Source organism: Microtus pennsylvanicus, chromosome 11 (assembly GCF_037038515.1).
Source record: "Microtus pennsylvanicus isolate mMicPen1 chromosome 11, mMicPen1.hap1, whole genome shotgun sequence".
Taxonomy (NCBI): Eukaryota; Metazoa; Chordata; class Mammalia; order Rodentia; family Cricetidae; genus Microtus; species Microtus pennsylvanicus.
Window position 1 is genome coordinate 3,950,195 of NC_134589.1, and position 27,655 is coordinate 3,977,849.

The 27,655-nt window shown below is 53.9% G+C and overlaps 1 protein-coding gene across 2 annotated transcripts in view; it reads left to right on the forward strand.

The window, feature by feature from the left end:
• Dnah17 (dynein axonemal heavy chain 17) overlaps positions 1 to 27,655 on the forward strand; it is a 107,021-nt gene that overhangs the window by 3,624 nt on the left and 75,742 nt on the right. The window contains exons 6-24 of one of the 2 annotated variants that reach the window (XM_075989966.1): positions 52 to 177; positions 582 to 734; positions 916 to 1,002; positions 3,390 to 3,557; positions 3,882 to 3,998; positions 6,223 to 6,488; positions 7,102 to 7,297; positions 8,715 to 8,861; positions 10,708 to 10,816; positions 11,768 to 11,871; positions 13,237 to 13,377; positions 15,007 to 15,150; positions 17,967 to 18,149; positions 20,184 to 20,438; positions 21,198 to 21,367; positions 21,873 to 22,095; positions 24,035 to 24,151; positions 24,252 to 24,353; positions 26,650 to 26,775. In XM_075989966.1, coding sequence (XP_075846081.1) covers positions 52 to 177; positions 582 to 734; positions 916 to 1,002; positions 3,390 to 3,557; positions 3,882 to 3,998; positions 6,223 to 6,488; positions 7,102 to 7,297; positions 8,715 to 8,861; positions 10,708 to 10,816; positions 11,768 to 11,871; positions 13,237 to 13,377; positions 15,007 to 15,150; positions 17,967 to 18,149; positions 20,184 to 20,438; positions 21,198 to 21,367; positions 21,873 to 22,095; positions 24,035 to 24,151; positions 24,252 to 24,353; positions 26,650 to 26,775 — 2,934 coding nt within the window. Of the gene's footprint in view, positions 1 to 51; positions 178 to 581; positions 735 to 915; positions 1,003 to 3,389; positions 3,558 to 3,881; positions 3,999 to 6,222; positions 6,489 to 7,101; positions 7,298 to 8,714; positions 8,862 to 10,707; positions 10,817 to 11,767; positions 11,872 to 13,236; positions 13,378 to 15,006; positions 15,151 to 17,966; positions 18,150 to 20,183; positions 20,439 to 21,197; positions 21,368 to 21,872; positions 22,096 to 24,034; positions 24,152 to 24,251; positions 24,354 to 26,622; positions 26,776 to 27,655 lie in introns of both variants that reach the window. The other variant, XM_075989967.1, reaches the window with a different exon arrangement.

Here is a 27,655-nt window from a genome sequence, read left to right on the forward strand (position 1 = left end):
TACAGAATCCCCTTGGGAGTCCTCTGTAACAATCTGGGCTGTCTCTCCCAGCTCCCCAGCTTCATCGTCAAGGTGCTGAGCACCATCTGCTTCATATGGGCCACGTCGGAGCACTACAACACACCTTCCAGGGTCATCGTCATCCTTCGGGAGTTCTGCAACCAAATCATTGAAATGGTGACCACCTCCCCCAGCCTGGTCTTCCCCCACCCTCTGTTCTTTTTTGGCCTGGGCATTCTCAGGCTCCAAGCAGAGGCCAAGCCTGGGGTGGCTCTCAAGAGTTTTTCCCAGGGTGCCTTGCTAGCCAGTCGCCAGCACCAGCTGAAGGGCTGGAACCCAGGCCACCAAAGCATATTAAAATCACGCTTGTAATCTAGCCATAGGATCAGGAGAAGACCGTGTGTCTTCCACGCCTGGTGATCCCTGATCTGCTGTGGGCAAAAATCCCTTTTTGCTGTCACCTTGACACAAAACGAGCCCTGAGGGTGGGAACTGGTCCTCTTCCAGTACCCACTGTGCCAGGACGCCACCTGGGGACTCATCAAGGATGCCTTAGGATGCCTGTCTTTTCTTGTGTCTAGACTAGAACCTACCTGAGCCCGGACGAGGTGCTGAAGGGCTTGCAGGGTGAGATCGAGGAGGTTCTGAACGGCATCTCGCTGTCCGTGGGCGTCCTCAGGGAGCTCTTCCACGCCTACGAATTCTGCTGTGCAAACATGAAGCTTTTCTTTAAGGTACCCGCAGCCAGGTCTCAGCACCCTGGGCCACGCCAATGCCACTCCTGATGGGTGGGCAGATGGGGATCTCGGTACCCTGGGTCATGCCAGTGCCACCCCTGACGGGTGGGCAGGTGGGACTAGCCGAAGCAGCTATGGTCTTCTCTCTCTCACCTCCCTCATCCTCTGCCTTCTAAAGGACAAGCCGCCTGTGCCGTGGGAATTTCCCTCATCCCTTGCCTTCTCCCGCATGAATTCCTTCTTTCACCGTGTGCAGACCATTGAGGTAAAACTGAATTCCATTCCCTTTTGCCTCCACGTCCCTCAGAAGAGGCTCCCAGGGCTGGGGCTCAGTGGTAGAGCATCTGCCAGCATGTATGGGGGCTTCCTTACTCTGGGAAGAAATAGAAAAAAACAAAACAAAACAAAAAACTTCCAGGATCATCTCCTAGTTAGAATTTTCTAAGTGAGTGGCAAGCTCCTGTATCTTGGAGAGACTGTTCTTGAGACCCCTTCCATGCCCAAACCCAGCAACTACTTGGCCCTTAGCTCCAGTCTTGTCCCCCAGCCAATACAGTGGCCATTGTCAGCAAGCCAGCAGCCAGATGTTGTGGTATTGAAAGCCAGGAGCCAACACCAAGACATTGTAAGACAAAAATGTATTCACAGAGAGGCCATATTTTCAGTCTCCTCTAGGAAGAGGATGCAAACGGCCCAGGTTAAAGGCAGAGCAGTCTCTTTATACCAAGCAAGCAAGGGGTTAAAAGTGAAATTTCGCAGTTATTTTTATGATCAGGGGAAAGGTACTTGTTATGAATTTATGGTCGGACTGTTAACGAACCACAAAATGTCTTATGGTCGGTCAATTCTCAGAACAATGGGAGCAGTTGACGACGTATAATTCAGAAGATTGTGGGGGAAGAACCTGTAAAAACAGTTGATCTCTAGCTAAGGGCGTGATCAAAGTCTAACATTGTTTAAGTGAAAAGAAAATGGATTCAGCTGTCCCTGGCACCAAAGGCAAAGTTAATCCACACAATTAGCACAAAGGGAGACTTCAGACCCCTCTGTGTGTGGACCCGGAGTGAGACAGGTCAAGTGACAATTCAAGAAGGGGTCAAGATGGTCTCCCCTGAGGAGGAGCGGTGAGAGGGCTTCAGCTGGGTGGGATGAGGAGCCCCTGCGTCATTTAACAGACTACATTTGCGGTGAACACACGTGTTCCTGTGCCTGGGTGGAGACCAGAAGACATGTATCAGGCTCCACCTTCCTCACTCGAGGCAAACAGACAGCCATTGAGCCCTGGAAATTCTCCTGTCTTTCCCCTCACAGCACTGGGGTTTCTAGCATATGAGGCAGATGTTTTCATGTGTATGAGTGTTGGCCTGCGCGTGTGTGTACCACATCCATGCCTGGTGCCCACAGAACCAAAAGAGGGCATTGGATCCCCTGGAACTGACACTAAGGACGGCCATGAGCTTCTGTGTGGATACGGGGAACCAAACATAGGTCCTTTGTGAGGAGCAGGAAGTGTTCTCCACCCCTGAGCCATCTCTCCAACCCCCACCCCCAGTGCATGCCCAGATTTTGTATGTAGGTGCTAGGGATTTGAACTCAAGTTTTTATGTTTGCACAGCGAGCACTTCTAGCGGCTCAGATGCCCCCAGCCCCTCACCCTCTCAACACACCTTGCTTTTTGTCTTCAAATCTTTTGCCTGAGGTAATTGGCTTTTAATGTTGTGTGCATAGCCCTAAATCCACTAAAAAAAAAAAGGACAAACTGAGAACGTGGCTCAGTTGACAAAGTGTTTGCCCAGCATGCACAGGGCCCCGAGTTTCATTGCCAGCACCCCTGAGGGCAGTGGTTTACACTGTAGCCCCAGCATTTGGGCAGCAGGAAGATCAGGAGTTCAGGGTCATCAACTATATAGTGAGTTTGCCGCCAGTTTGAGCTATGTAAGACCCTGACTCCAGAAGAGGGGATGGGGAAGAGGAGGACGGAGGAGAGAAGTAGCATATGCTACTCACTGTGCTCAGGAAACACTGGGGAACTTGTTGTGGAGACAAGACTACCACACAGAGAAGCATCTGCTGAGCGATTGGATGCAAAGAGCACGACCCTGAAGCATCTTCTGGGAAGGGATTGTCATGGGCCGCCATAGTTGGGGAAAACTGGGCAGTGGGGGATCCTCATGGAGAACTGCCTGGACCGGGCGCCAGTGTCCACTGATCCCTCTCAGAGTGGGATGCTCTCCAGGGGACAGAGAAACTTGAAGCTGAGCCAGAGCATGAGAGACCCCGGTACCTTTCTAGTACTTTCCAGAGTTGAGGAAGTGGAGTTGGAGCATCTAGGGAGGCTCTTTGGCCAGCATGGGGCCTGGACCAGATCCCAGGCATCATCCTCCTGGCTCCCCATGCTCTTAACGCAGAGGTGATTCCTGGAGGAGCCCCCCCCCCACTCTTTTGCTCCGTGTTCTAGAAACAGCTAAAGAGTGCACCCCACGCATGTCCCTTGCATGCCTCACGTGCTTCCTGCGGTGCCGGCCCTAGGTGTGATATCTGAGGGCTTCCCTCGCTGATTCAGAGAAGGTCCCGGGGCCCCTATTTTATTTTATTGGCCCCGGAGACGAGTGCACGGAGCACATGGGTTCTTGTTCTTTCTCTCCGTGCTAGAATCTTTACAAAACGGCCATTGAATTTCTGAAGCTGGAGAAGATTGAGCTGGGGGGCGTGCGGGGGAACATCCTTGGGAGCCTGGTAACCCAGATCTACGATGAGGTCTTTGAGCTGGTGAAGGTCTTTGCTGAGTGCAAATACGACCCTCTGGACCCCGGAGACCCGGTAAGCCGTGGGTGAGGACTGACCCTGGCCCACGGGGTGGAGTGACACTGGGTGGGGCGAGTGGGCAGTCCCAGGACTCCAATAAGTTGTCACCAAAAGTACAGAAGCTACAGTCCCCATGCCAATGGACAGATGCATGGGCAGGACCTGGGGTCAGGGAGGGGAGACAGCAGTGCTGGTGATCTGACCCAGGCCTGCTCTCCACCACTGAGCTGTGCGGTCAGCCCCGTCTTGGCTGAACTAAGCCATGAGGCCTGCCAGCCTGTCAGTGGTTTGCAACAGCTCCCCGCTGCCTGACTATGGCTGCCCTTCACTTCCTTTTAGAGTTTTGATGAAGATTACAAGGACTTTGAGACCAAAATCCAGGACCTGGACAGGAGGCTGGCTACTATCTTCTGCCAAGCCTTTGATGATAGCAGCTCCATCGAGTCCTCAGCAAAGGTGAGCACTGTGTGTCACTGCAGGGCCGACCCCAGGGAAGGACCACAGAGGCACACGAGCTGGCCAGGGAGCTTGTGTTCCAAGGCAGGTCAGTAGGGAACACACACACACACTGAAGGTAGTCAGAGTGGCCTGGGCACCCCAGGGCAGTGGCGACCTCTCTCATTGAGAGGAGACTGAGGAAGGTTCTTGAACAGGAGCTCCAAGACCTCTCCCCTGTAGAGTCGGGTGCAACCCACCCTGTGCTGTTTAACCTGTGTCTTTTATAAAGACAAATGCAGAGATAGTGGGGGCCCTGGGGGCTGGGTGACAGGGAGAGGTCTAGGATTGCTTGGGACTTCAGGCAATGAATGCACATTAATGCAGCGTCTGCACAGCTGTGGATAAAGAACACCTTCAGTTAAGTCAGAAAGGAGACCTCATCTGTTGTTGCAGGGAGGGAGGGGTAACAACCTCCCACCCCACCCCACCTCCTGCCCGGCCTCATTTCCAATTCAGCCCAAGCAAGTGGGAGCCACAGTCAAGAAACAGGTGTGGCTTGTGTCTAGAAATGACAGAGCACAGCACAGGTCTCTGGAAAGGTCTGGGTGAAGTCCCCAGATGTTTGTCGTCCTAATTCCCCAGGTGTCTCTGTCCACAACCTTCCCCCCCCACACACACACCCCAGCAGGAGCCCACAGTTAAGTTGATAACCAAGGTTAACAATAGCCTGACCTTCAGGGAAAACAGATTCAGCAAAACCAGACAAGTTGAGTATCTGATGCCTTGACCAAGACATGAGGTGACACCATACACACCCCTGTCTCTCAGATCTCAAAGAAGGGGACACGCTGGGGAGTCCCCCAGCCTTGGGCATGAGCTGAGCCACCCTCTTTTTTTTTTTTAAGATTTATTTATTTATTATGTATACAGTGTTCTGTTCTGTCTGTATGCTTGCTGGCCAGAAGAGGGCACCAGATCTCACTACAGATGGCTGTGAGCCACCATGTGGTTGTGGGAATTGAACTCAGGACCTCTAGAAGAGCAGTCAGTGCTCTAAACCTCTGAGCCATCTCTCCAGCCCGCCACCCACCTTCTTGAGTGTTGACAACGGATCATTGGGTTTTGTTTTGTTTTTTTCTGTCAGAGGCAGGTGGGCCATGGATGGGTGGAGCCTCACTCATCCCAGAGTGATAAAATTGGCCTGTCCCAGGGCTTTCTCCCTCATTAGAACGCAGGCTTGCTTCTATACTCAGCCATTTTCTAAATTCTCACTTTAAAACGATGGCACTTAGAAAAACAGTCCCATATGGGGAGACCCTGGGGAGTCACCTCCCGCCGTCCCTGTGCGTCCCCGACCTGACGCTATAGATGCTAGGTCTCCCTGTCATCAGCATGGCACACGTGGCCTGGAAAGTTCTAGAGCACTGTTCACATGACCTTCTCCTAGCAGAAAGTGAAAGGACTTTACGTCCCAAAAACCAGAGACCAAAAAGCCACAAAGAGCAATGGTGAGGTTGGTAGACCCGGTTCCTCAGCTGTTACAGGTCAGGTGCTGTGACAGGGAAGGATGCCTCTGGGTTACCACAGAGGAGGGCCCGCGGCAGTGCCCAGCTCCCGCTTCCTCTGCAGACCCACACTGCTCCGTTCTACTTCCAGGGGACTGAAAATTTCCCTTCCCTTCCTCGGGTCATGTTGGTCCTCAGGTCTTAAAAGGTTGTTTTTAGTGATGGTCCAAACCAAAACCTGAGGTCAGTGTAAGACCCACATAGGCCTTGGAGCCCCTGCTAAGGGAAAGGTTACGGGAGTCCACAGGGACGCTAGGTGTTTGCTATGGACTCCAGACGTTAGGGGACCCCATGCTATCCCCTCTCCGTGAGCAGCCCCTCGTTTCTTGTGTGTGTGTGTGTGTCTGTCTGTCTGTCTGTGCGCGCACACGCGCGCGTGACCCCGGGTCTGGAGTAAAATCTCCCGAGCTCTGGGCTTATCTGCCTTTGCTAGTTCCCAAGCAGGTGTCTCTGCCTAAGGCAGCACGGGCTCACACAGGCTCCGTTTAACAGCTGCCACACAGAGAAAGACTCCAGGGGAATTTCTGTTCCAACAAGGCCCATGTTCCTCAGTCCTGAAGTTAGGCCATTCCTGTTTCATCAACAACCCCAGTAACCCTGGGTTAGGGCCAGTACCAGCGACAGAGCTGGAAGCCCAAACTCTGGCAACAGCAACACCTCCTCCCATGTCTCCGCAGCTCCTGTACATGTGTGGGGGCCTCCTGGAGCGGCCTTTGATTCTTGTTGAGGTGGTGCCCAGGTACTCGGTCATGCTGGAGATGTTCAACACTGAGCTGGATAATGCCAAGCTCATGTATGATGCCCAGATGGCAGCCTCCACCGAAGACCAGATACCACCCATCCACAAAAACATGCCTCCTGTGGCTGGGCAGCTCAAGTGGAGCCTGGAGCTTCAGGAGAGGCTGGAGGTGTCCATGAAGCACCTGAAGCACATTGAGCACCCGTGAGTGCCGGGCTGGGCTGGGAAGGGTCCAGGTAGCCCGTGCATCCTGCGTGCAGGGTCTTCCACCTCACAGAAATAAATCAAGACCACCTGACTGGGACCAAACAGGGTCTTCACCGTGCTTGCTAGAGCAAAGACGTCATTAGACCCCATTTCTTGAATTTGGTGTGGGGGTGGGGTGGGACAGGGCGGGAAGGAACGCTCTGCAGCAACCGTGGGGATGCGGCAGGTGTGCACAGATGGAGGTTGTTGCTGGTGAAGCTGGCACTCTGTGGAACCCATGGGGTCACACTGGCTTTACGCCGGTCTAGTTGGTCCCACATAGGAAAGGAGGCTGTACATTCCCAACAGCTATGGCCAGCTGGGGTTCCCGCAAGGCAGGCTACCATGTGGACTCCTGGGGCATTTGCTTTGGCTCATGGGCAGGCTAAGGACTCAGATCTCTATTTTCTCATGTACGGCTCAGCCACCATCTGACGGTACCTTCACTCTGTCGTCCTGGAAGGAAGGTAGCCGGCAGCCTGCTTCAGCGCCCTCAGTTGGCAGCCACTGATGGGGGCATTAGAAAGCCCTAGAGGGTGAAACCTCACTGCTCTGTCCGCCTCCAACCCAGGGTCATGTCCAGCATGGAGGCCAAGTTGGTGTACGAGAAGTACGACGAGATGATGGAGCTCCTCAAGAGCTACCGGGAGAAGATCTACCAGCAGTGGGTGGAGGGCGTGGACCAGGACTGCCACTTCAACCTGGGCCAGCCACTCATCCAGCGCGACCCCTTCTCCAGCCTGATCCAAGTCAACTTCAGCAAGGCGGTGGGTCCCTGGCGGGTCCCTGGTGGGCATGGAGGGGGTGGGGAGGGGGGGAAAGCCTGGGCTCACCATGCCACAGGCTGACTCCACCACCGCCACCAGTGAACATCCATGGAGGTGGCTATGCGTGAGCCACAGGCGCCCACAGCTTCGCTGAGTGTTTTCAAGTGTTCAGGATATGTTAGATGATAGCCTGAAACGTCTTCAAGGTTGGAGTACAGCTCGATGGAAGGGTCTTTGCCTACAAACCGAGAGGCCCTGGTGTCCATGATCCTTACCATTGAGAGAGACACAGACGGAGTGTTTTAAGATAGACTTGTTCTTTATTTTTACTGATTTGACCTCACAGGCCCTCACACATGCTAGGCACATGTTCTACCCCTGAGCTACATCTCTTCAACCTCTTTTACTTCATTGTGGGACAGGGTCTTGCTGAGTTGCCCTGTCTATCTGGCTTTTATTCATTCTGACATGAATCCTCCTGCCTCAGATTTCTGAGTAGCTGGGATTTGGGGCCTGTGGAGCCTCTTAGCAAGCTTGTCTGCTTGTCTTTCACATGGCCCTAAGAGAAAAGGTGAATTTGAACGTGACCCAGCTTTGAGGTGGACCAGCTTGTCAGCCAGGGGCACATGCAGGGCTGAACCCAGATGGTTCGAGTGTGCATATGGGTTGGAAGCCAAGTGAGGCCGAGTCCTCTTTGCACGGCCATGCACGACCTGTCCTGTCTGGACATGGACAGTGACACCAGGAAGGCAGGGAGGGGGCCGGGATGAGCGTTTCTTAAGGCTTTTCCTTTCCTTAAGATCCATTCTTCCCTTTGGTGGTGGCACTGCCATGCGTGGGCTCGGTACACCCCGGTGAAGCCAGTCCACAGCCTCCTTTCTGCCCTCCTGGTAGGAAGTGGGGAGGGAGGGAGCAGAGAGAGGACAACCAGTTAGTATAAACAAAGAGATGAAGACCCACACAGCAGCGGTGACCTCAAGTGCCCAGGGGTAAAGGAACTAGGAAGGAAGTGGAGAGGGACCCACTATAGGGCTGGAGGAAGGGAGCAGGTGCAGTTTCAGAACTGAGTCAAGCCTTGCAGGAGGTCACCTGCCATGTCAATCCCCTGGTCAGAGCAGGTGTGAGGAAAGAGAGAGAGAGAGAGAGAGAGAGAGGAGAGAGAGAACCCAGGGGAACCCCTAAGGAAGCCTTTCAGTAGCCTTGAGCAGGAGAAAGGATGGAAGAGAATGATGACATCATCTGCCCACGACGATGATGTCAAGCTCGCCCTGGCTGGGTCCCATTGAGTAGAGTGAAGATGCCAGCCAGCACCACTTCCCACCCACCTTCAAGTTCCCTGGCTGTGAAGAGCCAGCAGCAGTGGGCCCGTGGCTGGGGTCACCTGCTGACCGTTTCCTGCTCTTGTCCGGCCCTTTAGTTGGTGGCAGTCCTGCGAGAAGTCAAATATTTGAACTTCCAGCAGCAGAAAGACATCCCCACGAGTGCAGAGACGCTCTTCTCGGAGAATGAAACCTTCCGGAAGTTCGTGGGCAACCTGGAGCTCATCGTCGGCTGGTACAATGAGGTGAGCTCGTGTTGTCTTGCGTAGTATGCCACACTTGGGCGTCTTCCTAGTCAAATGTGCCTCCCTTCCTTACTCATATGGAAGAAGCCACAAAGGCGGTGATGACTCAGAGCGTCGCCACGGGAAGTGCCGTCTGTGTTAGACTTGGGCTAACATTGCACAATTCTCGGTAAAGGCTTTGGAAGTTCCCGAGCTTTTGGGTAATACATACCAACGTCATCCCACATCACGTCCATCTCTTCTGTGTAAGTCAGGGAGGGGCACCTCCTGAAACCCAGGTGGGAATGACGAGTCTCTCCCCTCATCTCTCGCCTCGTCTCTCCCCTCGTCCCTCTGATCTGGGGACCTAACACATACATCACTGACAAATGAGAGTCCCAGGCCTTGGTTAGCCTTGAGGCCAGCCTGCTCCAGCAGCAGAAACAGAAACTGTCGGTGGGCCGTGGGCACGGAGCATAGCAGGCAGCCTGCCCCACTCTGAAATTCCACCCAGAGACAGAGAAAGGCAACGTGAGAGTCTGGCCATGTACTGGAGGCTCAGTCCCCAGTCTGCAGTGCTACCGGGTGGCTTGGCATAGTCAGGGGTGAGCCTTATGGAAGGGACATAGGATGATGGAGACACAGATGACAATACCGGGGCCTCAGTTCCTGCCTCCTCTGTGGTCTTCTGATTACCATGGGGTGACCTCTGCTTCGCATCCCCACCCCCATGACGTCCACCTCACCACAGGCCCCACAACAATTCCATCAACCTCAGAATAAAACTTTGGGAGCCAAGAGCCTAAACCTCTAAGTTAACTTTCTCAGGTATGATCTGGAGCAGGCAAGCACAGGTATTATGGTTCCCCAGCCATAGATTGTGGGCCAGGCAGGATGCTGGCAGTCTCTCCACTGCTGCCGTGACCTAGCGTCACACTCCAAGCAGCCCCCAACAGCACAGACCCATCATCTTCCAGTTCCAGGTCAGAAGTGTATAACCTGTCGATCGCAGCATCGTCATGGTCAGCCACCAGAAGCCAGCAGCTGGAGTCAGTATACAGGGCTCCCCTGAAATCCACCCACAGGCTTTGGGCACAGACAAACTGATGAGATGACATCATCTTGGGGCTCATCCTCCAAGGAAAGGCTCCGCCCCTGGGAGGAGTCTCTGTTTTGTGTCTTAGCTAGAGCCTGACTCTTCCTTGGATACTTCTGATTTTCTGGTTTTGTGAATTCACTTTTTCAAGGATCAACTACTTTTTGGGTACACAAGGCAGAGTGGGGCAGAAGCAGTGGGCTCTACATCGTGACAGACAGGTTCAGCCACTGCTCCCAGACCCTGGCTCCCTCAAGACATTGCTGGACTTCAGACTTAGATGGCTGACCCCAAAGAGGTTCTGCAGACAGAGCCTTCATTACACAAATGTTTCCTGCCATTGTCCTTTCTACTGCGTTGACATAGATAGCAAGCAATGAAGCATTTTCTTAACCCTGGCAAGAAATCAGAATCAGCTGAAATACAATGTAGTTTCGTTTTTAGAACTTTATTTTCAGTCGTGTGTGTGTGTGTGTGAACACCATACTTACATGGATATCTTTGGAGGCATCAGGCCCTCTGCAGCAGGAGTTCCAGCTGTGAGCCACCTGACGTGAGTGCTGGGAATTGAACTCGGGTCCCTCTGGAAGAGTAATGCACACTCTTAACCATTGTAGCATCTCTCCAGCCCCAGCATGAAATTTGACATAATTCCAAGACAATACTGATTGTGGTGGCATTTGTAAGTGGCCCTTCATGCTGTTGAACTCTAGACAGTCTAGAATCAAGATTTGGGAGCAAACCCCTAACTCCGCAGCCTTCCTTCCGCAGATAAAGACGACAGTGATGGATGTGGAATTCCCACTGATCAAGTCAGAACTAGAAGAAATTGACGTCAAGCTGATGAGTGCCGAGACGACACTCTTCTGGAATGGCGAAAGTACCTAAGCCCCCTTTGCTCTGGAGGTTTACCTGGACAGCCCCTGCCTCTGGCACTCCGGGGAAGCCACTTCTGCCTCCAGGCTCCAGAGAGTCGCTTGAATTGCTGTTGCCCACCTCCTCGCCCAGGCCACAAAGCCTGTCCCTGTCACTCACAGAACGGGCAAAGACCCTTAGGGAGCTGCCAAGAGTCCAACCATTTCCAGATGGGAGACCCAGACCTGGTCTTCCTCGTGTCTACCACAGGCACTTAGCAAGTCAGTAGGGAAGACATATTGTCCCTGTTGTTAGAGGCAGATGCTGAAGGAGAGGAAGGATGCGGGGTGGCAGGATCTCCTTCCTCCATCCCGCCAGCAAACGAGACGTGGCCCTAACTCCCCCTGCAACCCTGGGTGCCCTCTGAGGTCTGGACGAGCCACCCTCTGCTACTCTCTTCCTCCTGAGACCTTTGCTGTGCCTTTAGCCACTCTTTTCAGTCCCACTGGGCTCCGCTGTCTCAGCTGGAGGGTGGGACCAAATGTCACCATATGTAAGACATGCAGGCCCCCTTGAATGCTCCTTTAGAAGGTGGCTACGTTCCTTCCCTCACCCTCCAGCTGCTATAGAGCACAGCCCTCCTCCTACTCCAGGCTATGGCAGCTTTATGCCCAGCCTCCTCCTCCCCCACTCATAATGAGAGAGGGCTTCAGTCCCAGGAGCCTGGGGGTGAGGCAGGACCCACACACTGGGCAGTGAAGACAACCTATGACCACAGTGGCAGACTGTGAGTGACTTCCGCCATTTTACTCCAGGGAAATCAACAAGGGCAACTTGCGCTTCGTGCTCTAGAGTGGGACGCTGCAGCTGCAGAAGCATCCCCGTGGAGTACTGAGCCTGTCTAAGAAAGATGTGAAGGGTGTGGCTCTTTGCGGGCCTTTCCTGGGGGTCACGTTGTTCATGCTTTGTGTTGCAGACGTGTTTCAGTACATCCAGGAGATGCGGGAGGTCCTGTACAATCTGCAGAACCGGATGCAGAAAGCCAAGCAGAACATAGAAGGGATCAGACAGGCCATGCAGGTGAGTGAGCCGCCAAGGGCAAGGTGCTGGGGCTGTGTGGAGGCCTCCGGCAGGTGCTGCTGTGTGTTGGGCAGCCAGGGAATTCCACCTGATGTTCTGGACCGTGACGTCAGTGTGCTCCCAAAGCAAAAGGAGCCTGGTCCCTCAGCAGAACTGACTCGGCTCCATTCTGTTGCTCTCAGTAGACTGTGCGGGGCCCTGGCTGTGCCAAGCTGGGACACAGCCAGTCAGAGAAGAGGCACCCTGCTCGATGGGGAAGACAGACGGCAGTTCTTCCACCTCGAACAATTTCCAGAAAGCGGAGGGACCCTTCTCTAGCCTCCCTCATGGGTCTCAGTGGCCTTAATTTGAGAAACATTTGTGGCTATATGTTCAAAAGGAAGTTGAGAGTGCGTGTGTGTTTGGTGTGTGCAGGTCTGTGCACACATTGAATGTGTGTGTGTATGTGGTACACATGTGGTGAATGGAGGTTAATATCAGGTGTCTTCCCTGGGTGCTTTCCACCTTGACCTTTAGAGACAGGGCTCCTGAGCCTGGAGTTCCCAGCTGACTAACCTGGCTACCCAATGAGTTCCAGGATGCAGCCGCCCCTGCCCCCAGCCCCTCATCAGGCTTACAGACATGCACTGGAGCACCCAGACTTTACACGGGTGCTGGGGTTCTGTGTTGAGGTCATCAGGCTTGCACGACAAGCATTTATCCTCCCCAGGCCAGGAAGTCTTTTTAAAAAATCTTTCCTCCCGTCAATTCTCAGATATATAATTTTATTATATGTCAAAGCCACCACACGTTCATGTGCAGGGCAGGGGACAGGCAGCTACGCCCTAAGTATATTAATCCTGAAGTCTCGGGAAACTGAAGCAGGGATCCCGAGGTTGAGGCCCACCCAGGTGTAGGCAGGAAGACCCTGCCTCAGAAAGCAAACAAAGCACCACCCACAACAATAAAAACAAAAAGATGGGAGGCTGAAAGATGGCTCAGCAGCTAAGAACACTGCTACTCCTGCAGCGGACCCTGGCTCTGTTCCCAGCACCCACACCGGGTGGCTCACAGCTACCTCTAATTCTAGTTCCAGGGGATTCGACACCCTCTTCTGTTCTGTGGGCGCTCCATGCATGCGGTGAACATACAGACAAACAGGCACACACACAAATAAAACCTAAATTTAAAACAGAAGTGGAAAAGCAGCGTCACCCCTCACCACTCTTTTCACTTGAATGGCACACTTGTGTCCCCAAGAGGAAGTGAGGCACAGGTGCACAGGGGGGCACAGCGAAAGGCTGGCAAGGGACAAGGAGGCCCACGCCCAAGAGAACGTGGAATAGGGGCCAAGCCAAGTGCGTCACTCTTGTGACTTCTCACCAGGAATGGTCAGCCAACCCCCTATTCGAGAGGAAGGACAACAAGAAGGAGGCCCTGCTGGACCTGGACGGAAGGGTGGCCAACCTGAACAAGCGCTATGCTGCCGTCAAGGATGCGGGCGTGAGAATCCAAGCCATGGTGGCGGTAAGGAGACCCTGGGGGCGGGTGGAGAATCCAAGTCACAGTAAGGAGACCCTTGGGATGGGGGGGGGGCGGTCTTGGGAAGCTGCTTGCTCTTTGTGGAGGTGAGAGAGAGGACGCCCAGCTGAACATTTTATTTTAAAATGACAGACAACAACTGTAGTAATGGCTACAGAGTCTATTAGATGGCCTGACCCAAGAGCAGCAGTTGGCTGCGTTGGCTGAGCCTCAAAGCCTGAGGGTCACTGTTGTTTCCTATCCCTGTTCTGGTGCCCCACAGCACATATGAACCTGTGACGTCATCACCCTAGGCCAATAGGGACAGGCTGCCGCGCGTTTGTGTATACCCTTCATGGGTTCCCCATCCATGAGTGTAGACAGTGGACACATAAGTTCTCCCCTGTGTGCATGCGGCACATCACAGCCAGCGTGTGTCAGGCAGATGGGCTACACACCTGCTTTGCCATCTAGAAAGTGGGTGTGTTTGATAGAAGCCCAGCAGGAGGAGCAAGGCTGAGTGGAATGGAGGCCAGAGAGCCAATGAGAACAACCTCACCAGTTCCAGCTTCAGCAAGACAGTGCTGCCTGCGTACTGGGCTTTGTTAACATATCCGTCCAATCCACCACTGTGACAGCTACTCGGGCCATTTCTTTCTACCCCACACTAAAGTTACCTGTGACTCTGGCTCCTTTCTCCTTGGCCTGAGAATACAGGCCGGGTTACATTCATCTTTGCAACCGACCCTGTAGCACTCAGTGTCTTGTAGATCTACCCATTGTCCCTCTTCCATCTATTACATACTTCTCTATCCATCCATCTGTCCATCCGTCTGTCCATCCGTCCATTCTTCATTCCATCCATCCATCCATCCTTCCATCCATCCATCCATCTGTCCGTCCATCCTTTTCCTCATCCACCCCTCCATTCATCCTCAACCCATCCACTCATGTACCCATCCATTCATCTGCCTATCTATTTATCTATCCATCTACCAACCCACTCATCCACTCTTCTATTCATTCGCCTCCCACCCAGTTCTCCTCCCATTAATATTTGTAGCCATACACCCACCCATCCATTTACCTACTTGTTGGCCCACCCATCAACCCATCCGTCCGTCCATCCATCCATCCGTCCGTCCGTCCGTCCGTCCGTCCCTCCCTCCCTCCCCTGTGCATCAAGCCCTTTACCACGTGTGACCCAAATACTGCCAAGCATCAGAGGTACAATTGCAAAAAGGATAACTGAGGCTCCTTGTCACAAAGATGGCCACCCACCGAAGGAAGATACAGACCAAAGACAAGATAACTGAGAGCTGCTGCTTGTGCCGTAGTAGTAGTAGTAGAAACAGCGGGTTGCTAAGAAGAATGTGGGTGGGGTCAGGGATGCTCAAGGGACAGTCTTTAGGAGGAGGTGACGTCTGAGCTGAACACTAAAAGATTAGAAGAGGCATACCTTACAGGATGGTGGGGGGTAAGCTCCCTACATGAAGCCTTCATGAGCCCAACACATTAAAAGAACTTAAAACGTCTGCTCTGAGTGTCTCTGAACCAAATGGTCAAAGACAAGGATGATGCATCTTGTCGTGGGCGTCAGTGAGATCGCAGCCAATGGTGTGTTTCCATATGCAGGAAAATGCAGAACTGTTCAGAGCAGACACAACCAGCCAGTCCTGGAAGGACTATGTCAACTATATCGACAGCATGGTCTTAGACGAGTTTGACGGCTTCATCCGCAAATCTCTGAATTACCTGATGGACAACATGACTACGGACGTAAGTTATTGGGGTGTGTGTGTGTGAGTGTGTGTGTGTGAGTGTGTGTGAGTGTGTGTGTGAGTGTGTGGTGTGTGTGTGTGAGTGTGTGTGAGTGTGTGTGTGTGGTGTGTGTGTGTGAGTGTGAGTGTGTGTGTGAGTGTGTGTGAGTGTGTGTGAGTGTGAGTGAGTGTGTATGAGTGTGTGTGAGTGTGTGTGTGTGTGGTGTGTGTGTGGTGTGAGTGTGAGTGAGTGTGTGTGTGTGAGTGTGTGTGAGTGTGTGTGAGTGTGTGTGTGTGGTGTGTGTGTGTGAGTGTGAGTGAATGTGTGTGTGAGTGTGTGTGTGTATGTGTGTGTGTGGTGTGTGTGAGTGTGTGTGTGGTGTGTGTGTGTGAGTGTGAGTGAGTGTGTGTGTGAGTGTGAGTGTGTGTGTGAGTGTGTGTGTGTGGTGTGTGTGCGTGAGTGAGTGTGTGTGAGTGTGTGTGTGAGTGTGTGTGTGTGGTGTGTGTGTGTGTGAGTGTGTGTGTGTGTGTGAGAGTGTGTGTGTGTGGTGTGTGAGTGTGAGTGTGTGTGTGTGTGAGTGTGTGTGAGTGTGTGTGTGTGGTGTGTGTGTGTGAGTGTGTGTGTGAGTGTGTGTGTGAGAGAAAGAGTGTGTGTGTGTGTGAGTGTGTGTGTGTGTAAGTGTGTGTGTGTGAGTGTGAGTGAATGTGAGTGTGTGTGTGTGAGTGTGTGTGTGTGAGAGAGAGAGAGATTGGTGTTGGAATCCATGCTTTTGATTTGCTTGATGAAAAAGCAGGCAGCTTTGTGGATTAATAAATTTTAAGTCTGTGGTGCCCAGCTTGCCCTGGTTTTAAAACTAAAGGTCCTGCATGCCAGAGAACACCCCCAATTCCAGGCCCTCAGGACGACCAGTCGCCTGAGATCTGCCATAACCCAAATGCACTGTGATGCCTGTCTAGGTCTGAGAAAATGCTCCCGCCTTGCTGCCAGGTAAATGCCAGGCAGCCCTGTTCCCTTCCCGTGGTTATGGCAGAAGGGGCTCTTCCCCGTGATGTCAGCAGCTTCACTTCTGTGTCACCAAGGTGTGCTAGTGAGTCCCACTGAGTTGTGTCCTCCGGGGGGATGACACCTTCCCTACCGTGCCCTGTGACAGGTGTATCAGTCAGTGTTTTGCTGCTGTGACAAAATGCCTGAGAACCTGAGGCATAACTTCAAAGAAGAAAGATCTAGTTTATAGCTCGCCATCTCAAAGACTCCAGTCCGTTGCTTCTGGGCTGTGGTGCGCAGAGCCCCATGGCAGGGAGCCGTGGATGGAGCCAAGTTGCTCACACCACGGCAGACAGGAAGTAAGAGGAAGCTCTCGTTCATGACCAAACCCATTCCTCAAATCCCTTAAGCCACAACTCCATCAACGGATTAGTCTATCAAAGAGGCCAGAGTTCACATGGTCCCATCACTGCTACCCAGGGACACGGGAGCTCCTGGGGACATCCCGGTTCTACACCTTAATGCGACAGTTCCTAAAAGATCCTGAAGGAGAAGGCAAAGACCCCCTGGAACCCCGCAGAAGACAGGGTGGTAGCATCGAGAGGGGCCTCCCACAAGCCACAGAGGGCAGCTGGGTCATGAGTGAACCCAGCACGCATCTCCACTGCCGGTCAGTGGTTGTCTTAGTGAGTTTTCTGCCGCTGTAGCTGAGTGCTGGAGGGTGAGTGGGTTACAGACGATAGACGTATACGCAGCTCACAGTCTAAGGTCAGCCAGGGGCTCTGCTGGAGCAGACCTTAATGTTGTATCATTTCATGGAGGAAGAAGGAAAGGCTGAAAGGTAGAGGCTGGCAGCCTCAAGTCCACTGCCGTCAGAATCCAGTCTCAGGGTCAGAGTTTTGCCCATCTGCCCACACAGGCTTATTGAAAGACCCATGTCAACCACAACCCTGACAAACTGTAGACCCAGAGTCTGTTGGTGCCAGCAGGCCTTACTCCCAGCCATAAGGCTCACAAAGCAACTCCACATGGTTGCTAAGCATCAGTGGTAAACTGTCAAGGTGTCATTTACAGTGGCAGATCAAGGGGCATCGCCATCAAAACCATGAATATTCCTCCTTGACACTGTCAGAGAGTTCCCAATGGCCCTGACCCCCTGGCAGGAGCCAAACTCTGCGTTAGTGCTCAGAAAAGCCCGGCTATCCTTCATGCTGACTGACCATTGATACCCTAAAGTCCCTCTCAATGCTAGCAAACAGCTCTCCTCATCATAGAGAATTTGGGGGAAGGGGGCAGAGTCTATCTGTCACAGATCTGATGGGACCTCCTGAGTCTGAGGTGACCACAGAAAGGACAGCCTGGCCACTTGCAGCCCATGGCACACAACCCGAGAACCTCTGATATCATGGGAAGAGCCCCAGAGTAAACCTCGGTAGCTCTCCTGGCAGATGGGTCCTGTGCCCTGTGACTTTGCAGCCTCACCAGAGGCGTCCAGGTATGGACTGGCTGCAGCCATGTGGGGAGATGAGGACTTGCCTAGCCCTACACACTCCGTGTCCTAGGAGTGATGGGTAGCCTCAGTCTCCATCCTATAAAATGGTAATGCTGGCTTTCCATGAAATGATGCTCCCAGGGCCGGGCAGCCGGGGACTGGCAGCACTGAGCTCAGCCGTCTGCTTTCACGCACTCTTCCCCATCCTATCCTTGCTGCCTCGAGCCCATGGCTGTGCACAGGGCTGACGTGGTCTGAGCCAGCAAGAGAGAGCCGCTTATTAACCGGAGCCCGGAGTGGGCAGCTGGGCCTCATTTAGCAGCAGCCGAGACCCTAAGCCCCGCATGACCTGTTTCAGGAGAGCGTCGCTCCCCTGTTTGAGATCCGCATGGAGCTGGATGATGAAGGGCTGACGTACAACCCGTCTCTGGAGATGGGCGGAGAGGATGGCTTCCTGGTGCTGATCGAGGGCCTCATCAATGACCTCTACAATGTGGCCAGGCTCATCCCTCGCCTGGCCAAGGGCAGAACCAACTACAAGGTCAGCCTGGGTCCATTGCCACCTTTCTGTGTCTCCCTGCTTGGGTGGGTACCAGCTGGTTATGGCCTAGCTCAGCAGAGTTTGGTGACGACAGCTCAGAAAGCGATTGGTGTGGTTATGTCCTGTGGGGTTGCCAGGGCTGTGTCTGCAGCCAGGAAGCAGAGAGTGATGGTTTTTGTATTCAGCGGGCTTTCTCCCTGATAAAACAGCCTGGGAATGATGCCGCCTGCGTTCAGCCACTCTAGAAGTTTCCACAGCCATACCCAGAGGTGATTCTAAACCTGGTCAAGCCGACGATGGAGATTAACTCTCCCAGATGCCATCTGCTACCATCCCTACCCGCCTGATCTGAGTGTATTGATTGCCAAGTGTGGTCCAGTTCTGGGCACAGGAGTCTGATGTGGGGGAGCAGGCAGACTGCTAGGACATTTGTGGGTACAGTGGAACACAGATTGGAGAGAGTTCCGGTGTCACGCCCAGACTGGAGCCCTCTGATGGATAGTCTGTCCCCCAGACTGGAGCCCTCTGATGGGTAGTCTGTCCCCCAGACTGGAGCCCTCTGATGGGTAGTCTGTCCCCCAGACTGGAGCCCTCTGATGGATAGTCTGTCCCCCAGACTGGAGCCCTCTGATGGATAGTCTGTCCCCCAGACTGGAGCCCTCTGATGGGTAGTCTGTCCTCCAGACTGGAGCCCTCTGATGGATAGTCTGTCCCCCAGACTGGAGCCCTCTGATGGATAGTCTGTCCCCCAGACTGGAGCCCTCTGATGGGTAGTCTGTCCCCCAGACTGGAGCCCTCTGATGGATAGTCTGTCCCCCAGCTGAGTACTGACTGACAAGGAGCCAGACCCGGGAAGACGTCCTGATCACCAAATACCCGTGAGGCTAGGGCACTGTTTCTGCTGGGATCTCATTTAAACCGACAGAAACAAGTCTTTCTGTGGGTGCACACTGAACTTTTGAGTGCCTACTGGTGGCAGCCAGGACGAGGGCAAGGGGATGTGAGGGACAGGTGACATGAAGGGGATGTCAGGTGACGTTTCCTGGGGAGACAAGAACAAATATCAGTCCACTTCAGATAGAGTACCGACAGTAACCCCTTGAGCCCGCCCCACTCAAGTCTAGCTTAGTGAGCCGGTGGCCTGTCAGTAGGAGAGTGTCCTCTTGCCAGTAGTTACTGCTCAAATGACCTGGGGATCATCTTTGTGGATCCTGTGTCGGGAGTTTCCTCTGCCTCCTGAGTCCTGGGGGAGCCTCCTCAGAGAAGGGATGTTTGATTCTGGAGAATAGCTATACAACATGGAGCCATTTCCTCCCCTAGGTTTCTGTCTTGTTGGCACTGCCCGGTGGCGCGGATTCTCTAGTAGCTGAAAGGCGGTGTCCTGTGTGCAGCGGAAGGGCAGGGGATGTGTGTGCACTCACCTGCTTTTACTAGAAGATTTAAACTTACACAAGGAAGAACTAGTGAAGGACAGAAGGGCGCCAAGAGCAAAATAAAAATGAGACTTAACAGAAATCGTTAAACATGTAGAAATGTGCAAAAACAAAACACTGTGCTCCGAGGCGTTCCTAGCCAGAAGCAGGGCTCCAGCTGGGAGCAAGTGTCCGGTGCAGGGCTCCACATAGCGTGAGGAATTTACAGACCTCATAAATGGCCAGGTGCAGACCCAAGCGCCTTCCATCTCTCTTATGTAACCCTGACTGAGATTTACCAAGAGGGTGATTTTCTGGGTTTGTTACTGTTTGTCAAATGCCCACTCCCACCCGACACAGTCCATGCGTGCCCTGTCTGTGTCCCCGTTGCCCTTCCCGGCACACGTCACCCAGCCAAGGTCTGTCACCGTGGGGTGGGACAGACCAAAGTCTTCCTCAGCAGAACTTCTACCAAGGGGGCACTGCACCCTGGCAGGCCCTCCCTGTCCGGGTTACTTAAGAGCACCTTCATCCCTAGAGAGCTACTCTTCCGGGTTAGGGGCAAACCTGTGACTCAGGAAGGCAAATGTCCCATCCATTGTCCCCACCTCCATGCCTGCAGACAGACCTGGAGGACATTACAGATCTCATCGAGATGCGGGAGGAAGTGTCCAGCCTGGTCATTGGGGCCATGAAGGTGGCTGAGGAGTACCAGGACTCCTTCGAGAGGTACTCCTACCTCTGGGTGGATGACCTTCAAGAGTTTATGAAGAACTTCCTCATCTTTGGGCATGCGCCCACCCCCGAGGAGCTGGACACCCGGGTGGACGACACCATCCCCAAGACGCCGCCCAGCCTGGCTCAGTTCCAGCAGCAGGTGTGTACCCTGGAACTGTATGCATTTTCCTCCACCATGCCCTCTCCTGCATCTTCTGGTGAACAGCCTAGGAGCCTCATTTGAAACCTGGGTGGTGCGTGATTAAGATGTGGGTTTTACAGCCGCTCAGGGCTGATGAGGCTAGGAGGAGTAACCATGCTATACCACAGCACGCCACATGGGGGAGCACTAGTGTTCCAGGAGGGTTTCTCGAGCCTTTAGCAGGCTCAGCAGAAACGGCTTCAGTTAGCTTGGTGAGGGTCCTGTGCTGAGCTGGCTGCTGTTCTGTCCTGTGTGACTAGGACAGACGACTGTTGATCCTGAGTGTAAGACTCTGTGAGAGCCCAGTAAGAGTCCCACACTCAGGCCGGCTCTAGGCAAGGGGTCTGCTGTCCAGGAATCGGCCTCTAGGGTCAGCAAGGGACCAGGTGTCGGAGCATCTGGAATCCAGACAATGAGACTGTCCCCACAGATCTCCAAACTGAGTGAGAGGGAGCCACCTCACCGGGATGGGGTGGCCCAGAGTGGGCAAGCACTTCCATGAGCTGAGGGGCTTCCCAGTCCTGTTCCCCTCCATCTGACTGTCCCCTTGTAGGGGTGGAGCAGAAGGCACCCTGGGATGCTAGCACAAGGGCAAACAGGTAGCTGGGTGGTGTTAGCACCCTGGGCCACCTGGCTGCCCTTCAGAGTCAGACAGAAAGCAGGCTCTCAGGGTAAGCGCGGCCACGTCTGACGGAGCCCATGGCCTGTGTTGGGCAGATCGACTCCTACGAGAAACTGTACGAGGAGGTGTCCAGGTGTGAGAACACCAAGGTTTTCCATGGCTGGCTGCAGTGTGACTGCCGCCCCTTCAAGCAGGCCTTGCTCAACATCATCAAGCGCTGGAGTCTGCTGTTCAAGCGATACCTGAGCAACCACGTCATCAACAGGTGAGACCGCTCGCACGACCCTCTGCAGAGACACCCATGTCTCCCTGGGACAGCCTGGGAGAGAAACCAGGAACTTCGCCAATGGGGGCCTTCCACCTCTGCTTGTGGTTAGGTGTGTGACCAGTCTGGGGCAGGTAGGAGGGGGAAGCCAAGGGGGGAAGGCCACATACCCCTCGTGCTCACTGTGAGGAAGCCTTGGGTCTGGCCGAAGGCTGCTGGGACAGTCCGCCAGGAGCTGTAACATCGGGGCAGCAACATGAGCATGCGCTTCATCTGGGAGCCTTGCTGGCCGCTCTGGGCTGTGGCTTTAAGTTAAGACTCAAGAATCAGCCTGGTCTAAGCTGCTAGGATCTTTGTGTGTCTAGGCTGAGGGGGCATATGGAGGAAGCGGCTGTCCCCTCTCAGGTGGCACCTTGCATGGCAGTCAAGTGTCCTTACTAAGCTGACATTGAGGTGGCGCCCTGAGAGGAGTCAAACCCTCTCAGAGCGTCCCCTCTTCCTGCAGTCTTGCTGAACTTGAAGGCTTCATGACCGTCACTCGATCAGGCCTCAAGAAGCCACTAAAGGAGGGGGACTATGACGGGCTGGTGGAGGTGATGGGGCACTTGATGAAAGTCAAGGAGAGGCTGGTGGCCACCGACAGCATGTTCGAGCCCCTGAAGCAGACCATCGAACTGCTCAAGACCTATGGGGAGGAGATGCCGGAGGAGACCTACTTGAAGCTCCAGGTAGGGCCGGGCAGAGCGGTATAGGGGGGCTGTGCCGGATCACTGCAGGCTCCACACCTGCTAGACTCTGCTGTCCCAGAGGCCTGGGATAACCTACTGATGGTTCCATGGGGTTAAAACTATCTCCATGTTGCCGGGCGGTGGTGGCGCACGCCTTTAATCCCAGAACTCGGGAGGCAGAGGCAGGGAGTTCGAGGCCAGCCTGGTCTACAAGAGCTAGTTTTGGGACAGGCATGCACCAAAAGCTACAGAGAAACCCTATCTCAAAAAAAAACAAAACAACAAAAAAATTATCTCCATGTCCCACGTCTCCTCTGGAGTGTGGCAGTCACTCCAGATGGGTGTGAAGGCTGATAGAGACCAGGGCAGAGAGAGCCCCTGAAGAGGAGCGAGTGAAGAGGGGGGCAGAAGCTCTCTAGGCCCTGCCATTCACTGCTCACATGTCATCTGTAGACAGAGACTGCTTGTTCATTTCTAGGCCACCCAGACCCAAATAATCACACAGAAACTATATTAATTGCAATACTGTTTGGCCAATAGCTTAAGCGTATTTCTACCAAGCTCTTACATCTCAAATTAACCCATTTCTATTATTTTATATTTTACCACGGGGCTTGTGGTTTACCAGTAGCAGTGTGTGGGCGTCTTTCTCCTCCAGTGACTACACGGCCTCTCCCTGACTCTGCCTTCTTTCCTCCTCTATCTGCTTGGAATTCCTGCCTTACTCAATTCTGCCCTGCTGTAGGCCAAAGCGCCTTTATTCATTGACCAATGGTATTCACAGCACACAGAGGGGAATCCCACAGCAGACATCTATCGTCAACACGGAAGAAGTCTCTGTTGCGGAGATATAGGCTGAGCAGGATGGGGGAAGTCCCTCTGTGGGGGCCCTCTAAGGCGGCTCTGTCTTTCCCATCTCGTCCCAAGCCCATTAGCTAACTAACATCGCTCCCTCCCTCTGTCCTTCTCTCCCTCTCTCTCTCCCACTGCCCAGCTGCACCAACTCTAGCCACTGTCCACATCCACAGCTCAGGAGCAACAAGAGACAAGGAGCCATAGGCCCATGGCCCCGCAGTGCTGTCTGGCCCTGTGCTGTCGAAGGTCCCAGAGTTGGTTGGGTGTGAACCTTTAGCAACAGGCTTGTGACTGCCACAGCCACCCCACTCAAGGTCCAGTTGTAGCATGTGGCCAGTTCCTAGGGACTCCCAGGCCATGCCAGGGGGCAGCTTGGGGTGTAAGGGTGCCACATACGGTGGGTTGAGTAGGAATGTCTCATAATGCTCAGGGGGGTTCAATGGCCTGGATGTTATCCCTTTCTAATTCCTGATGCTGGGTCCTTAGCCTGACAGACACAGACCTCTGCCTAAATAAGAGGCTTAAAACTGTATACTGGTAGACGGGCACACACGCACAAACATACACACAGGCACTCCCATGCACACATGAGCATACACATGCACAAATACATACTTAGGCACACTTGCATCCACACTCACACACACACACACACACACACACACACACACACACACACACACGCACAGTGTACATCCTAGATAGGTTCAAGCCGATGAACACGATGAAGGCCGGAAGAACTTCTGGATGGCGGAGGACACAGAGCTCGGTTCGCCATTCTGGGGCTGAGCAGGACCACATGAGCACTTGCTCCACTTTAGAGGTACCTCCTGAGCCTGCAGCTATCTCACGGCACAGCGTCTATAAAGGGAGACATGGGGGGCTGGGGAGACGTCCTGGCTGCTTTCGCAGAGGACCTGGGTTCAGTTCCCAGCACCCACACGACAGCTCACAACCGCCTGTAACTCCAGTTCCAGGGGATCCGACCCCTCCTCTTCCCTCTCCAGGCGCTGCACGCGTGTGGCACACATACCTACATGCAGGCAAACACCAGACACACCTCCCTGGCCTTTGTCACTCACAGGAGCTGCCTGAGCAGTGGACCAACACCAAGAAGCTGGCCATTCAGGTGAAGCAGAACGTGGCGCCCCTCCAGGCCAACGAGGTCAACATCCTGCGTCGCAAGTGCCAGCAGTTCGAGGTAGCCTGCCAGGCCCGGGCCGGGGGCTGCGGCACTGGCGGCAGTGCACCGGGTGTCCTGAGCCGGTGGGGCCTGGGCCCCCTCTCTTGCTCTCTTGCAGCTCAAGCAGCACGAATTCAGGGAGAAATTCAGACGCGAGGCCCCCTTCTCCTTCAGTGACCCTGAGCCCTACAAGTCTCTGAATAAGGTACTTACGCGCTGTGCTGAGATCCGAGTGGCAGCTCTGGGAGCCTCATGGAATGCTGGTCTTCTCTCAAGTCTTTACTCTCGCATGTAGGAGCGTGACGTAAATGGGACTGACCTGAGGCCAAGCGTGTGCGTGCGTGGGACTCTGTATGTGCACGCGCGCGGATGTGTGTAAGTGTGGACGTATCGATGAGGTGTCCCCTTCCTAGCCACACAGCCTCCACTCTACGCACTGCTTAGAAAGCTATTCCAGGGCCACCGCCCATGGTCATACAGACGTCATGCAGACCACTGCCTTGGTCACGCTCATGCCCAGCTACCTCCCCACGAAGCCGTCTCCTGTCACCTGGACTTAACTCCTGTCCCTTCCTCTCCCGGACAACCAGCCGCCAGGTTTTGCCTGTGCCCCCACTCTGTTCTCACTGCCCAAATGTTAGAGTCAGCATCTGATGCTTGGGTCCACAGCCACAGCCCGGCCATCTCGCCCTGGCCAAGGAAGATCCTCCCAGGGCAGGAACGCTTGGGGTTCTCAGAGCCTGGATCATCTCTGGGCCTCTTAGGCCTCCTGCACCCACCCCTGGATCCAGACCTGGGGGACCTCGGCTCGCTCGGTGAACCCCACAAGGTCCTTCCAGTCGCCTCACATTTCCTCTGCCCTGAGCTCCCGTTCTTGGGGTCAAGGTTCCCCCTTTTCTTCATGGCCACTTCACATGTGGCCCATTTCCTAAGCCACAATCTCAATGTCACCACCCCCGCCTTAAAGCAATCCTGCATTGCTCTTGTCAGTTTTAATAAATGAAACTATGGCATGGAAGCGATGGGTGCTGGGGGATCGATCCCCACAAGGACTGAGGCTCTCACTCGGGGTGTGGTGGTACACACCAGTCGTCTCAGCTCCTGAGAGGTATAGGCAGGAGGGTCGGGAGTTCAAGGACAGCTTCAGCTTTGGAGGAAGTTTAGGTCGTCCTGGGCCCCAGGAGACCCTATCTCCAAAACAAGTTAAGGAATAAAAGGCAGCGTGGCTATGCCACAGCCTTCCCAGCCTGGGGGTGACCTAACTGGGGCCCCATGGAGCGCTCTGTTATTTGTATTCTCAGAAATAAAACTTGCCTGAAGACCAGAGGCAAGCTAAAGCCACTATCGTTCATGCAATGGTGACACACACCTTTAATCCCAGGATTTGGGAGACAGAGTCAAGTCTGTGAGTTCAAGGCCACCCTGGGCTACCCAAGATTGATGCAGAAACAAAGCCAGGTGGTGGTGGCTCCCACCCTTAATCCCAGTCCTAGGGAGTCACACACCTTTAATCCCAGCATAGAGGGAATATAAAATAGGAAGAGAGAGAGAAGCTTAGTCTGTTTAGTTTGTCATCACCCAGCCTTGGTAGAGGTAAGAATTCTCTAGTGGCTTGGCTGCTTTTCTTTTCTGGTTTTAGGGATGAACCCCAATTACAAATAGATTCCCAGACACACTGACAGAAAAGCTGGACTCTATGTATATATGATGACCCAGCAGCCCAGAAACTCAGTACATTTATTGTATACGTCTGAATCCAGGAGGCGGGTTTGTTGTACACTGTCAAAAGAGATTAGTTTAGCATCATCTCAGCAGAGGGTCTAAGTCAGCAGTCTCAGGCTGTGAACATCCGGGAGAAGGGAGAAGGAAGCTATGGTTGATAATTTCTGCACACACTGTCAACATCCCACACAGGATTTTGTGGGGGTTCACATCTGCCCAGCAAGTTGAGGTCCCCAGGGTCTGGACCCTGGAGCGAGTCTAAGAGACCTATTGAGTTCAGAACTGACCCCTCTGAGAACTCATGCGTTCCTGCCCTGACTAGGGTAAGATGGTCGAGCCATGGTGGCGAACCTGGGCACCGGATACTGACTCTAACATTTGGGCAGTGAGAACAGAGAGGGGGCAATATCTTTACCATCTCCCTGAGCCTGACCTGGGAAAGGCCATGCCATGTCCCTGGGTGTGAGGCTGTGCCCATGCCAACAACACACATTCCCTCAGGACTTCATCTACTTCCACACAGACCAGAGTCTGTAGAGACAAGCTGTCTCTGACTACATCCCAGAGGGAAGGGCATCACAGAGGGCAGCTGCCATCTTGGCTGGGCCATTGGTCTCCACTAAGGGATAGGAAGGCGTCACTGGAAGACAGAGAAGATTTGTTGGGGCAAGGTGGAGAGAAGAGATCGGGAAGGCAGGAATGGGGGCAGGGCGGGGCACTCAGGTTTGGGGAGCAGCCCACTGATGTCCCCTCCTCTCCCATCCCAGCAACAAAAAAGCATCTCGGCCATGGAGGGCGTCATGGAGGCGCTGTGCAAGTCCGCCAGCCTGTTCGAGGTCACGGTGCCGGACTACAAGCAGCTGAAGGCCTGCCACAGGGAGGTCCGCCTGCTGAAGGAGCTGTGGGACATGATCGTCATGGTGAGGCAGGCCAGGCCCCGTGAGGTGGGGTGGAGGGGTGAAGGGGCCTGGGGACTCTGCAGGAGGCTGTAAGGGCACTGAGAGGGGACCTGACCCCAGCTGGGGCCACTTCCCAGAGGCCTTTGCAGTCGGGCTTTGTCTGGACAGTGTGGCCTCCTTCTGCTGCCTCCCTCCCGCCCCACTCTCTTCCCTCAGACTCCCTTCCCTCAGACTCCTTCCTATCCATTCTTCTCACTATGACCCCTCCTACTTGCATGGGCTGTTTGTTTGTTTGTTTGTTTGTTTGTTTTTGGTGGCCTGTTGAGTGTAGTTCCAGTTGCTAGCCCAAGTATAGGTGTAAGTGTATTTACTCCAGCCAGGGCAACTTAGCAATGGCTGCATCACTGAGGACTATAGTTCTGCCTCCCCCAGGCACCTCAGAGAGGATGGGGCCTCCTGAGCCCCTCATTGTTGAAAGACCAAGTCTCACGTGGTTCTCCTGGGTTGTGAACGTCCCCCACCCCCCGCTGGGCACTGTTGATGTAAGAAATGGGTCTGTGGTCTCAGGAAAATGGCCATACAACCCACAGTATTTCATTGAGGTAAAAGAGCGGGAGCCACGTCAGAGCCAGCAGGCGGCACACCTGGCAGTCGGGTCCTGCTGTGCTCTTATCTCTAACGCAAGGGGTCCTGAGTGGCCAGAGCTCGGCCTCAGGTTGCTACTAGACTGACTGACTGGTTCATACAATTGTGAGCACCTGGACCGCGATGTAAGATGCGCTGATCCTGGAGGACTTTGCATTTCCGCTGAGCAGCTCTTTTACAGTTTCTTTTTTAACAGAGTTTTCTTAACACTTTTTTTTTTGAAAGTGAAGACAATACAGCGTGTCTCACATCCCCC